Source organism: Delphinus delphis, chromosome 18, assembly GCF_949987515.2.
Source record: "Delphinus delphis chromosome 18, mDelDel1.2, whole genome shotgun sequence".
NCBI classification, from domain to species: domain Eukaryota; kingdom Metazoa; phylum Chordata; class Mammalia; order Artiodactyla; family Delphinidae; genus Delphinus; species Delphinus delphis.
Window position 1 is genome coordinate 8,833,286 of NC_082700.1, and position 14,676 is coordinate 8,847,961.

Consider the following 14,676-nt stretch of genomic DNA (forward strand, 5'->3'; position numbering starts at 1 on the left):
GGGAAAACCTGGGCAACGCGACCCCCGCCTCGCTCCCCCACTGCCTCCCCGCCCCCCCACGCTTCCGGGTGCCCTTCGCCCTGGGGGGAGAGGCCCACCGGGTGGGACACTGGACACTTCCCCGGGACGCCCGCGTGGAAGGCAGGCCTTAGGCAAAAGCCCTCCTCCACCCCACCTAACACTGGCCTAGACCTTGAAAGTGAAATAATTTTAGTTGACGATAAGAGACCGTGAACAGCATTTTGAACAGTAACAGTAAAGACCATTGTCTCCCCCAATTTGTGAGCACCAATATCTGGCTGGTGTCCCAACGGCTAACACCACTCTCCCAGGGCCTGTATCTTTTCCTTTTTTTAAATACTTCTGTATCAGCCTGCCAAAAATATTCTTAGAAAGCTTTGTTGCCTCTACATAACTTTAGAAATCTCTTCTTCTTCAAAAACAAAGCACCTCTTAAAACTCAGATTGATTTATGAACAGTAGTATAAACTAGGCCTCCTGAGAAGGACGGGCTACTGCCCAGGTTCATGACCTGTTACCACAGGAAAGGGATGGCCTCCCTAGGAGCAGGAGCAGGGAAAGGAGCAGTCTACTGAAACAACAGAAAAGCATCCAGAATTAAGTTCTAAGTTCCAGGAACTGGTGAGCGCCAGTTGGTTGATCACCACAGTACTCTCCACTGTTTCACACTCAGGAGTGTGAAAGAGAGATCCTATTTTCTGAACTAAAATTCAAGATGCATGGACTGAAAGAGACAGTATTAAAAATTAACACCATCCTTGAACAATCCGGGATATATGGTGGCTTTGGCTGTAATAACCATTGTAAAGTAAATACATTTTGTTTCTGGCAGCTAAGGTATGAAAATTTTGAAAAGGAATTGTGAAGAAAAGCAATTTCCTTCTAAAACAAAACCCAGAGATTGCACAATAAGCTTCAGTGGAAGGGACTATCCAAGTGCGGGGGTGGGGGGTGGGGGGGCTCTGTGCTGACAATTTCGCCTTCCTCTTGGGGTTCTGTGGAGGGGGGAGCGGAGGGAGATGAGCTACTCTCTTGAAAATCCCTTCCCAGCATTGGAGGAAGAATTCTTAGCACTTCTGAGAAACACTGAAATTTCAAAAGCTTCTCTAAATATTAGAGGGAAACCATAAGGAATGGAGAATATACATGAATCATAAAAATAGTGATGCTTATAATGTATGTATCCTATCATACTTCCATGTATCTACAATACTTCTTACAAGACCGTTTTTACCCAGCCGCAAAACTACCTTTTTCATTCTAGACTTGCACGCTCTAACATAGGAGCCAATAACCACATGTGGCTATTAAGCACTTGAAGTACTGGCCCAAACAACAGCTGGTCCAAACTGAGATTAAAGTACACTGAATTTCAAAGCTTCAGTATGAAAAAAAGAATGTAAAATATCTCAATAATTTTTATATTGATTATGTGTTGAAGTGATAACATGCTGTGTATTGGGTTAATATATTATTAAAACTAATTTCATGTTTCTTTTTTTTTTAACTTGGCTAGTAGATAAGTCTAAAGTACATATGTGGCTGACATATTTCTGTTGGACAGTGCTGCATGAGACTTCTGTCCATTTCTATTTCCTTCTATAGAGGGTGTCCCAGGCAGTGTGGGAGAGGGCAGCAGGAAGACACACAGCTTTGGGGGCTAGAAGTTTTGGCACACTGAGTCTGCAGTGCCTGTGGCAGCTGAAGCGATGAAGTAGATGCTGGAAAATGTGAATGTGCTGTTAGAAGAGAGGTCTGAGATGGAGACAGAGCTTTGGAAATCCTTCCTCTGTGAGAAGAAGATAGAGAAAAGAGCAGACGGCTGAAGAGGGGGCTCGGGGACAGCATTTAAAGACAGTCTTTGAAGTGGATCTATTGAAGGAGAGTATGAGAGACAGAACTGTAAGATAGTGTGTGGAACCCCAGGGAGGGAGAGTTCAAGGAGGAGAAAATGGTTGGCAGTATCTGAAGGTGACCCCAGACACTTCTCCTTTCTCTTAGCTCCCAGATTTAACTAGTCAACAAGCTGTTTTCCCCAATTTATTCCTCAGAACCACACTGTTTAAAGCTATCTGTTTCTGTATCTGTTTCCTCCCACTAGACTGTAAGTTCAAAGGCAAGAACAGTGTTGCCCCTGTCACCCCAAGAGCTAACACAGCATCTGACATTCAGAGATGCTCAATAGTTGTATATGGACCCAAACTGCTTTCTCAGTAGATGTGTCTGAGCTTGGGATTTACTAAAGATTAACACTGAAAAAAGATAGTGATAACGTCAGCTAAGGACTAATGTAAACAGTCAGTGACCTTATTGGCAGATCTGAGAACCACCCTGCTCCCAGATAGTATCTACGTTCAGATCCTTACTGGCCCTATATAGGTGGCAGCCTCCAGAGAGGAAGGCTACCCCCGAGTCAGAGGATCCCTGTGACAACACTCCTTCATGCCCTCAGTTCACCCAACCAGCTTTTCAGCTCTAAGGTTCTGTTCCATTTCTCTAGAAGGTGATGACCAGCACAATTTCACGTTGCTGCACTACAAACCATTACCATGATAGACATAAAGAAATAATCTTAGGAGTAATTTCTGGCAAATGAAGAAACATTCAAATGTTTCTCTAATTATTACTGTTTAACAAGATGTGGAAAAATAAGAGGGTGCACAGGAAGAGCCACTGGAAACCAGGAATTTAACCCTCGAACCTACAGTTCCAAATACCCCACAATTTGGAATGCTTAATTGTAAGTCAGCCCTGGGTTCCTCTCCTGCAGATGCCAAGATGGCAGAAGTCAGAAACCAAGACGAAGTTTCCAAAGCAGCCTAACCAAAGACCCTGTAACATAGTAGAACCATTTAAAATATAAAGGTAGTAGCTTCCCAATTTTCTCTAATCCTATGTCCTTTCTTCATCTACCAAAAGCTTTTATCTGATTTTTTACTCAAAAAAATGCCTTATATACATACTTATTCACCTTGTTACATAAGTGACATGAATGGAAAGGACAGGAAAGCATCCCTCTGTGCCTGCTTAGCTGTTTCTATGGTGGACCCTCATTGCTACAGCACCTCGAGCTCTCACCTTCCACCACAGTCTACACTATTTGGCCATTCAGAGGTAGTGCCTCTATACTTAAAACTGCTCCCTCCTGGCTCTTCCCTTATCCTTCCCCTAGAAGCTCGATGGAGGATGCAGGAAGCTCGAAGAGGTTAGGGGAAGGGGGACAAGGGGAGAGCAGTCATGCAGAGTATGTCTGCTTGCCTGAATTGACAGGGGAAATGCTCAGGACTCTGGTGGCCTAGGATAAGTCTGCTAATGCAGAAATGTCCTCTGGATAAGACTGATTTTGCTCATTCTAACCTCACACTGCCTCTGCCTCCTATATTCCTTCCCTCTCTCTATTTGGCATCACACTCCTCCCCAAAGGCGATGACCATAATTCTATTTCCACAGCACCTAGTATTTGCCACTGTTCACAGGGACACTTGAGGAGTATAAGTTTTGAGGAGGAAGCCTGGGAGGTGGGGAAAGTAGCCCCAACCCATTTTTCTAAAGCTCCATTCTGGAAATTAGGGCAAGGTAATAAAGGCAGGAGCTGGAGAAAGCTGGGGGCTTCCTGGAACCTAAGTAGAAGCCTAGGTGGGTAGTTAGCTGGTATGCATCAATACAGTACAAAGGAGTCTCAGAACTGGTCACCAGCCCTGCCATACTCATTGTTAAATATTTATGATGTTACCCTTACTTACAGCCATGGTGGTGTGGACTCTAATGTATTCATTAGAAATCCATAATTGTTGCTGTCGAAGTCTCTTAAGAAACCAAACATTTCCCAGATGCCAGAGTCTCCTCTGCTTCAACCCTAATCCTGATCAGCTCTTCCCTGAAATCATCCCATCCCAGGCCAAAGGTAAGTCCAGTTTCACAACGGCTCTAGGAGCCTGCACAGAGAGCAAGACCTTAGGGAGTTCAACCAAACACTGAAGACCTTGGTCTCTGTCTGTAAGAGACTGACAGTCTAGTAGAAAGATAAACTGAAACTGTACAAAATGAACACAGGAAAAACATTGAGCTATTTTAAATAAAGTGCTCAGTTCCTGATTTAGCAGACAGAACTCAAATACTTAACTTCCACTCCCTCACTGAAACCCCAAAACCACGAAAATGTAAAGGTTTTTTGGCGGGGTGGGTAATCATTATTATCTTCAAGTATAAACTGTAAGAAAAGAGAGAAGATCACAGCAACAAAATTTCAAAAACTGGAACGCTAAATGCCCAGTGTTAATTAATTTGGAAAAAAAATTAAAAATAAAACTTGAATTACAGAAAGCCAAGAAACAATACTATTTACTCTGCATAACCCCTAAAATTTCAGGAATTGGAAGATTTAGGGCTGGACGTGGGACTCTAAACAGGAAGGTCAGTTGAAAGTCTGTTTAAGAAACAAATGTCCACACAGTCAGGCAGCTGCCCACCCCCTGCAGAAGCCTGGAGGTTTATTCTCTGGAGAAGATAAAACAGGATGAGGAGGAGTAAGAGGCAAGATACGGCAGGCAACACTCCCTTTCTGAAAACAGAGAGATTACATAAATGCCTACATGTTGAATAATGAGAAATCACCCCTTAATTTATATTTTTCAAATACGAATTTTTGTATTTGAAGTTTGTTAAGTACGATTAAACTAAAATAATAGTAATAATAAAGATAATTATTATTGTAGTATAGTGCAAGTCCCACAATCTCTAACCAAAATCCTTGAGGTCAGATATGTTTCAGAATTTAGGAAGTTCTAAGTGGGGTCTAGGGCACCCCTGGTAATTTAACACATTAATATTTCTGCAGTAAAATGTCTGAAGAGTCACGCTAAGTGGGATAAATAAGGAGTAAAATTAACCTGTCTGTTTGGGTCAAGTCTTGCTGCCAACTTAGTTTTCATGCCAAACATTTAAGAAACAAAACAAAATAAAAACAACTTTTGGTTTTCAGAGGCTTTTGGATTTCAGAATTCTAGAAATGGAATCATGGACCCATACTTGGATATAGGGCCTATCCTTCTATTCTGATGCAATTTTAAAAATAAGCTACTCAAGTTTTCTGTGCCTTATTTTCTTCATGAAATAAAGTAGGGTGAGTATCTTCAAAATTAGATAATAAAATGTTCAAGTTGTTACCTCTTTCGTTGAGTTTTTTATTAGTAATCAGGAAACTGATTAAGAATAGTTGAACAGATTATTCAAACCAATTTCGGTATCCACTGAGTATATCACTCTAAATTATCCTTCAGTTTGGCACTTAGCACTCTTTCTTGATGATGAGGATCTTCAACAGTACCAGGAAGACGGAGACTTCAACTACAAACAAACACAAGCCCAGACAAGTCCAGACAAAATGGTGACATGAATGGAGTTTGCTGTCAGTTTCCCAAACTCCTGACCTATTTATGCCACCCCCTCATATCTAGAACTTCACGCTGTCCCCACAGCCCCGCACCCTGCCTGGTCCTGCCTCATTCAAGAGCCTGTCCTCCTGATTATGCCCAACTTTCTGTCTCTAAATCAAATCCTGGTCTATGTCCCATTTCCTGATGACCCAGCTATTTACATTATAAAGTTAATAATAAATACATTTAACTCATGCAAATGTGTTAACAAGTTTATTGAGTCAATATGTTGCTCTCCTAGATCAGTGGTCCCCAACCTTTTTGGCACCAGGGACCAGTTTCGTGGAAGACAATTTTTACACGGATGGTGGCGGGGTGGGGGAGATATATGATGGTTCAGGTGGTAATGTGAGTGATGGGGAGTGCAGAAGAAGCTTCACTCACTCGTCCGCCACTCATCTCCTGCTGTGCGGCCCAGTTTCTAACAGGCCTCAGACCTGAACCAGTCCAAGGCCCAGGGGTTGGGGACCCCTGTCCTAGATAACACAATTTCTATTCTGCCAGGGGCATTTCAAAGACAAAGCTGTAACCAACTAAGGTACTCAGGGGAAGGGAATTAACCCTAACTAAGAGCCTAGTATTTTTCAGGCACTATGGTAAGAACTTTGCACAAGTTATTTCATTTAATCCTCATTTATTATCCCCATGACAGATTGGTATTATGAATGTAATTTTTTTACAGGTGAAGAAATTGAGGCTCTGAGAGGGTAATTTGTTTAAGGTCACATAGCCAGTCAGCAGTAGCTTCAAGATGCAAACGCATCCTCTTTCTAGCACTCTGCCCTACGTCCTTAAAGAAGTGAGGCAATATAAACACCCTGGCCACCAGCAAGAAGAGGATTTTGAAATAGGCAGGGATTTGAGGCTCCCAGAGCCAACCACATTCTCCTGCTATTTCCTTCTTTCTAAATTTCTGTTTACCCCGTGACGCCCACTGATCATTAATTATGCCAAACACAAAACTAAGAGGCCCATTCTATATTACAATTATAAAAAACCTGTACATGGCTACAGCACTCATAAAATTCCCCAAAAAGAGAGGACAAATAATTAGGGATGACTGCTCTGTGAGGTTCAGAGGGCATTTCGTTTAGCATGAATGTAGAAGATGAACATAAAAATCAAAAAAGTATGGTCCATAAAGTGTCCTTGACACAAAATTAGCAGATAGAAAACACTCTGAAATTAGCTACTGCCAAATATACCCATGCTTGTTGCATGCTGCTTATACTGGTGTCACACTGAGGGGAAGCCTCACATAAACTCCATGAGGCCGGGAATGTTTTCACTGCTATATCCTCAGTGTGTAGAACAATGTCTGAACTGAGGCAACTCGATAAACATTTGTTGAACAAATGAATGAATTTCTTCACCTCCTTTCTCTGGAATTCCTCATAGCCTCTTATCTCTTCCCCTCCTATATTTATCCCACATTTTCCAAATCTCTAAACTCTTCTCCCAGATCTTTAGTCCTTCCCCTTCTTCTTTCAGCAGAAGCATGTTTAAAACAAACAAAAACATTTTTACTGGGTATATGTGTATTTCTAGTTAGCTGAGAAATGGAAACAATGAAAAGAGAAAACATATGGTAAATGCAGAGTACATTCAATTCTTATCAAATGCAGACAGATACATAATGAAATCATAGCAGCTGTGTTTATTTCATAATTTAGGCATTTGGAAAAAAAGTGCCATGTGTTTATTTTAATGTCACTTGATGTCAAGTTTAAAACATGAGTTTGTCTACATGTTTTACCTCTTTTCCTAGAGAATCTTTTAATATTTAAATATAACCTATATCCCTAATTCCCAGCCATCACCACATTATCAATCTGGGTGGAGGTGAGGGGTGAGGGGGTGGAAATCCCTCATAAACTGTGTGTTGACAGAATGCTCTAAAATATATTCTAACTAATAAAGTTGGAAAATAAATTTGGCAGCAACAATCTAAGCTTTGTTGTATTTCATAAAAAGATCTACATTTAAAGGAAATAAAAACATCACATGTGCAATAGCACACAGAGTTGCTATGGTAACAGACTACATTTTTTATATTTACTCTTCAATTGTAGTACATATGAACTATTACAACCAAATAATGTCAACATCCATTTCCTCCTGATCATATAGAGGTCTCTGGAATAAGTTGTACTTACAGTTCAAAGAATCCTCATTTTTTTAACCAATCTTCTTCTGTCTTTTCTAGAAATCATAATTAAAATACATATAATAATGATTAATATTTGCCATTGGGATTAGGTTTGCACCATCATTTAACTCCCATAGGGACACTCTCCAAATGAGAAAAAACATAATAAACATAAATGTCAGTTTAAACATTTAAATTATTGCTGTGTGCGTGTGTGTGTGCGTGTGTGTATGCGTGTGTGTGTGTGTGTGTGTGTGTGTGTGTGTGTGTATGTTTAGGTAGGAAAAGGTCTCCATGGGAATGAGGAGAAATATGTAGAAAAATGTATTTGGTTTTACTACCTGAGCACACAAACAAATCTACTTTTCCCACAGCTGTGTTTATATGAACAGTTAAGAAATACCTACTATCCTGAACTATATAATTCTATGTTTCACTAAACCTTGATTTTACTATTTATTTCAAAATGTACCTCTGGCATTGCCTTTGGGCACATATAAGTCACTATCAACTAATGTAAACAGAATACCAGCCACCCTCTCCTCATTACATTACACAGAGTACTGGATTTTCCAGAGTTTCTGTTACCTTTCTAACCTTCCCAACCAGTCCTCCTCCAGCTACCTGGAAAATTAACAGCCTGTCAGAACCATCATGGACCACCAGAACATACCAATAATGAGGTGCTTCCAAGTCACGTAAATATGAATCTAATTTGTAGCTGTTACTTTATTATAACAAGATAAGATTGAGGGCTGGACAGGAGAAAAAGATGTAAAGAAGAATAAATGACTCTCCTAAAACGGGGACCTCAGTCACCCACAGTTGGCCCTTATACCAGCCTACACTACAACAAAGTTAGGGAATTAAATGCAACTTTCTGTTTGGGACTAACTGAAAGAAACATGCATAGATTATCCACCCATCCACATACATTCTTTCTCTAATTTAATACAATGGATGTAGCTCTTCATGTTACATTTGATGGAACAGGTTTTCTTTTTTCTTTTTTTTTAAGAAACTAGTTAGAGGGCATTATGCTAAGTGAAATAAGTCAGACAGAGAAAGACAAACATTATATGATATTGCATATGTGAAATCTAAAAATATAACAAACTAGTGAATAAAACAAAAAAGAAGCAGACTCAGATATAGGGAACAAACTAGTGATTATGGGAGGCGGGGGCAATATAGGGGTGGGTAAGTGGGAGGTACAAACTATTGGGTATAAGCTAGGCTTAAGAATGTATTGTACAACACAGGGAATATAACCAATATTTTATAATAACTGTAAATGGAAAGTAACCTTTAAAAATTGTATTAAAAATTTAAAAATCAATAAAAAAAGAAACCAGTTAGAGAAGGTCTGCTTTGAAAGCCATAAAAATATACCTCTACTGACGTCTTCCACTGCAAACAGATCATCTTCAGTGTCTTCCAGTCAAGAGGAACCACACAGTCGTCGGGCAACAAAGATTCTGTAAAAAAAAAAAAAAAAAAGAACAAATTTCATCTCTAATGTCACACATATTTTTACCCTAAATATGAAGACATACAAACATGATATCTAGACCACCATAATGATAAAAGCCTGGTTTTGAAGATATTTCAGTGATAGCTAAAGCAGGAGTTAGTCTCTCTCAGATCTCTGTTAGTAAACACTATCCAGACTCAATAAAAATGCTTATGTAAAGTGATACGTATCATAGTTCATATTCTCATGTAAGTACAAATATATACACATCAGTAGCTTCACGTGGTACTGTCACAGGGCATAAAATTTAGGTAGACATCCTTTCCTGTGACATGTATAAAACACTGCAAGTACAGCAAGTTTAGTTTTCTTGCAAATTGCTCCTTCCACGTAAGAGTGTCTGGGGGAAAAAATCTTTACAATTATGATGCTCATAAGCAAGTCCAGACATTGATTTATACCTATCAGCCATACCAAACCACGGAAAATATTTTTCCTATACTCGCATATCCCCAGCAACATGGGTAGTTTGGTTTCTTCAGGCCTATGTATGACTCTACTATATAATCCCACTGTGCCTGCAGAGCTCCTAATAATAGAATTCATTTGAGTTCCCTGTTTTATTTACAAGGTCATAGATACACCAGAGCTTTGCATGTCCAACCTAGGTAAACGAATTAGTTTACAGCCTCCACTTCCAGTTTTCTCCTTTCCTTTTTTAAGCATACACCATTTCCAAATGTAAAATTCTTTCCCTGTTTTTCTTTTAAGTCATATTTGTATAAGCACTGCTTATAATTCACTTCCATTTGGAGCCATCCCAGACAAAACCATAACCCCATATTCTCTTCAACAATCCCTTTAGCACAGCTAACCTCACTCATAAAATATTCATAAGCTTCTCATTTATATTTTCTATGTGCAATAATTTTGTTTTGTGTTAGTCTTGTCTCCCCATTTAGAAGGTAAGCTACTTGATGAATGAGGTCTATTTCCTCTAAAAAGCTTTCCAAAGCTTAATTAATGGATGCTGGATCATTATTGTTGATTATGATAGTATTGTGCATTCAAAGGAGGAGGTTTAGAATCTTTTCCCACTAGTGCCTTCATGCTTTCTGGTGCCAATCTAAGGCAGTGATTGTTAATATTTTGGGGTCATGGACATCCCTGAGAAGCTGTTAAAATCTATGGACTTTCTCCCAGAAAAATGGCACAAAATGCCACAAAGAATTTTGCATATGACTTCAGAATATGGACTTTGGACTAATATTCCCGGCTTAAAATGACTTCCATTATCTTTTTAAATTCTCCAAAGCAAATACAGTTTAATTTTTTAAATTGGTATGTTTCTTTGGTGCATCTAGGAGGACAGAAAATTGCAGCAGTTACGATGTGATTATTCACAAAGTTTGCAAAAATGATAAACATGATGCCAGAACAGGTTGATAGTTGTGACTCCTCTGACTCTGAGACTTAGCTAATCTTGGGTCTGAGCTGAGTGGACCAAGCTTGTCCAGAACAGCAGAAGTTTAGGAGCAAAGTAAAAAACACTGGAAATCAAGCTGTTAGAGAACCCCAGTCTCCCTGGTAAGTACAGAAGAAAAAGAATATCATGAAGATACAGGATGCAGGGACTGGAGCTTTACTTCTTGGCTCTTACAGCTTCTGTCCCCAAGGAAGGGGACACATGCAATTGCATGAAGTCATTAACACGTGCAATTGACTTACAGATAAGGAAAAGTTGGGATATGTGCCTCATTTCCTCTTTAAGATATTTAGCATCTTGCACAGGCATACTATTTAGCAGAAATTTACTTAGAATTTTACTTACAATATTAAAAAATCATATTTTCATTTTTAATTCACAGGTAGATTTTTCACTTCCAAAAACAACAATCTTAAGAGCCCAAAGGAACTTTTCAAGTCAACCAGTCGGACTCCTTCCTAACCTTCTTTTCAGTACCCTTCTCAGTTCTTAAAAATTAAATTCAACTTATTTCAGATATTTTTTTCATCACTTAATCTTCATTGTCCCCCTTTTACTATTCTCATATCTATGAGCTATAATGTGAATGAGAAAGGAAAGGGCCATGTGCCAAACAAGGGAAATGCAGAAAGCAGAAAGATTTTTCTTAAAGAAAGCAGTACATCTCTATTTGTTACATAATCACTGTTTGCCTGTCTCATTCTTCATTCTTCCCACTGTCTGTTGAAACTGAGAGTCCAAGTATTCAACATGCTCAAAGACATTTCAGACGACTGGCTGTGGAGGTGGGGTATGGGGCATGACTCCACCGAGCACCATTTGCTACGTGTCCTCCACTTCCACCGCCGAAAAGTATCACAACATCAATTAACTGCATGAAATCACTAACATGAGGTAGAAACACTGCAAAAATTACTCACATATGTTAAACTGGACTTTTTATTTGTAGCAAATAAACTCAATTTACCCACTGGAACTCCAGGAGATCCAAAAAGCTTTACTAGTTGAAAGGCAAACTCTTGTGATAATGGTAGCTCAAGGGAATCATAGTAGTCAGTGCTTGTTACATCTTGGTTATCCTCTGTTTGTGAGAACTGTAATGGTTTAGGTTCTTCCCATGTCTCTAGCTTTTCACCAAAACTTTCATTTAAAAAGTGAAGATCATTAGTGACCCTAAAAGAGTACAAAGTATCAGGTGGGCTACTTAAAATTTCTGAAGAAGTGAACCTTACATCATTTAGTTTATCATCTACTCTCCTCTGAGAGTTGGAAGTCAAAAACGGTTTCTTGCTTGTAAAAGATATCTTCCAAAAGCTAGATGTATATTGTAGCATAAGAGAAGGAATGGGGCTTTTGTAAAAATACACAGAGTGCCTTAGTCTATTAAATAGCAGGTAATGAGAATAAAATTGTCCACCAACATTTAGAAGAGAATCTTTGACAATGTCAAAGTAAAACCATGATGGATGATGATTGAAGGTCATAATGTTTTGCTTATTCTCTTCTTCATTATTTATTTCTGAAATTACATCTTTTTTTTCTTCCAAAATAATTTTTATTCCATGGCTTTCTGTTAACAATTCACATTCCCCCATTTCTTTTACATTGATATGACTCTGTCCCAGTAAGTTAAAGTTTGGTGCCAAACTGAAAATCCTTTTCTGCCTCCTTTTTTTATTCTTTGTTGAGTGTAAGGCATTCTTTAGGCTATCCAGCTTAAGGAAGTGGCTTCCAAAGATATTTGTCTCTGTTTCTATGATTGAATCTATATTCTCAGTTGGAGGTGACAAACCTTCATTTTCTATTGATAGCTTCTCTTCTATCAATGTTTCAGGACTGTTTCCTGGTCCTGATGCTCCTTCAGAAGGAGAGATCAATTTAATCAATTGTCTCCTGTTGTCAGGATGAGCCAGTTTTTGCCATCTATCTCTCTTTGGTCTCTGTTCACATATAAACTTATTAGGTCCCTCAGGCCAGCTACCAAAATAGGGTTGTCTATCAGAGCCCAACTGTAATTCTTCATCAGAGAAATCATTTGAGAAAAAAGCCCAGTAATTATTTTTAGATGTATTTACTCCTTGTTCCTTTCTTAAAACTTTATCTGAAGTTCTGGATCCATATTGATGGTACAGACTTGTTTCATTCAGGAGACTCTTATCTACCATCTCTTTCTTCTGCATAAATGAGCGTGGGGTTTCAACAAATCGGTCTTGGATGTGTAATGCCATGATATCCCTACTTTCTATATGCTTTTCTATCTTTGTGCCAGGGCAGTCATCACTTGCTACATAGGGGAGATTTTGAGTCACTGTTGAATAAGCAACAGAGCTTTCATTTGGCATCAATGACAAATTTAGAAACAAGTCATCATCTTCCTTGGGGAGGAAATTCTTTGGTGTATTGTCCAACTCAACTACAGACATAACATGTGGCAAACTGTTTTCAAAATTTATGTTTTCCTGTCTCTCATCTTTATGGACATTCACAAAATCTCCTACTTCATTTCTCAGATCACCCGTTAAGGAATACTCTGATTCTCTTTTGGTCTCTTCTAAGTCTTCCTCTTCATTCTGAGATGGGTCCTGATCTTCTGGTGTAAGATAACTTAAGGTTTCAAATGAGTTTTCCTCCATGATTTTACTATGACTGTTCTGCTTTTTGTTTCTTTTTCTGTTTCTCTTCTTGGCTTTGCCGAACCTGTGCCCAGTTTTCTTCAAATCTCTTTCTCTGAAACATAAAAGAATTAAGAAATTCATAACTTAATTACTTATATAACATTATAAACTAAAATATTATACTCAGTGTGCAGATATACAAATCATTAGTATAAGAGATTCTAAAGTGTGTGTCCACTTTGAACTATATTTTAAAAATCACCTTTGAAAGAGATATGCTTTAATCCTCTAAATGATTGGGTTGGCCAAAAAGTTTGTTTTCAGGTTTTCCATAACATAGAAAAACCCAAACGAACTTTTTGGCCAACCTGATAAAAGTGAATACACTTTGAGAAACTTACAACTCATTTTCACATACTCATTTCATAAACCAATAGCTTTATGAAAGCCTAATATTTTCCCTAAGATACTTTATATATATATATATATTACCAATAAACAACTTGGTTATCCCAACATCTTGAATTTTGAAAAGTGAAAAGTGACGGGTATAGTGTAAATGGCACCGCTTTAATGGCTCAAATAGCTAGATTTTCTCTAGACGTAAAAACTTTGGCAATTAAGTTGCTCCATCAAACTGTAAAGAACAGTTGATAATGAGCAGCCAAGTTCAGTATTGGGATGATATGCTTCCAACTGCCTAGTGAGCAGTGGTTCTAAACCAGAGGCTCTACCACTACTTTGTGGGGTGTGTGGAAATGTGTGAAGGCATTTCTGGTGGTCTCAATGACTGGAAATGTGTTACTGGCACTTGGTACTGGGGCCAGGGGTGTTAACCATCCTGCAATGCCAGGGACAATTCCACAGTGAAAAGTTATCCCACCCAAACGAGCAATAATGCTCTCATCAAGCACACTAGAAGTTCACGGTGCCCCTTAATTGAAGGCAATCTTTGATCCTGAGAGAAAAAGGAGGATTTAGGAAATTTTCTAATTTCGGATATAAAGGTTTAGTTATCTTCTCTTCCACAATGTACAGATGGAAACATAGTAAAATGTAGTAGAGGAAGGACAATAGATACAGCTGAGGAAAAAAATCCAGGGTAGAGGAATAGGAAAATAAACACTTAAACAAACACCGAAGCAGAAAGAGATAACAGAAAAGAGAAGTTGGTCAATTGGCTGGGCATTGGACAAAAGAACTTATTAAAACTGCCCCAGGGCTTCCCTGGTGGCACAGTGGTTGAGAATCTGCCTGCTAATGCAGGGGACACGGGTTCGAGCCCTGGTCTGGGAGGATCCCATATGCCGCGGAGCAACTAGGCCCGTGATCCACAACTACTGAGCCTGCGTGTCTGCAGCCCGTGCTCCGCAACAAGAGAGGCCGCAATAGTGAGAGGCCTGCGCACTGCGATGAAGAGTGGCCCCCACTTGCCACAACTAGAGAAAGCCCTCGCACAGAAACAAAGACCCAACACAGCAAAAATAAATAAATAA

The 14,676-nt window shown here is 39.1% G+C and overlaps 1 protein-coding gene across 4 annotated transcripts in view; it reads right to left on the reverse strand.

Moving 5' to 3' along the window:
• Positions 1-810: 810 nt before the first annotated feature.
• The window catches only part of LOC132413788 (NEDD4-binding protein 2-like 2), a 66,238-nt gene continuing 52,372 nt past the window's right edge, over positions 811-14,676 (reverse strand). For 3 of the 4 annotated variants that reach the window (XM_059995996.1, XM_059995995.1, XM_059995994.1), the window contains 4 exons: positions 11,533-13,292; positions 8,998-9,083; positions 7,613-7,658; positions 811-5,367 (listed from right to left, as the gene is read on the reverse strand). In XM_059995996.1, coding sequence (XP_059851979.1) covers positions 7,635-7,658; positions 8,998-9,083; positions 11,533-13,292 — 1,870 coding nt within the window. In that variant the 3' untranslated portion in view covers positions 811-5,367; positions 7,613-7,634. The remainder of the gene's footprint in view (positions 5,368-7,612; positions 7,659-8,997; positions 9,084-11,532; positions 13,293-14,676) is intronic. The other variant, XR_009516810.1, reaches the window with a different exon arrangement.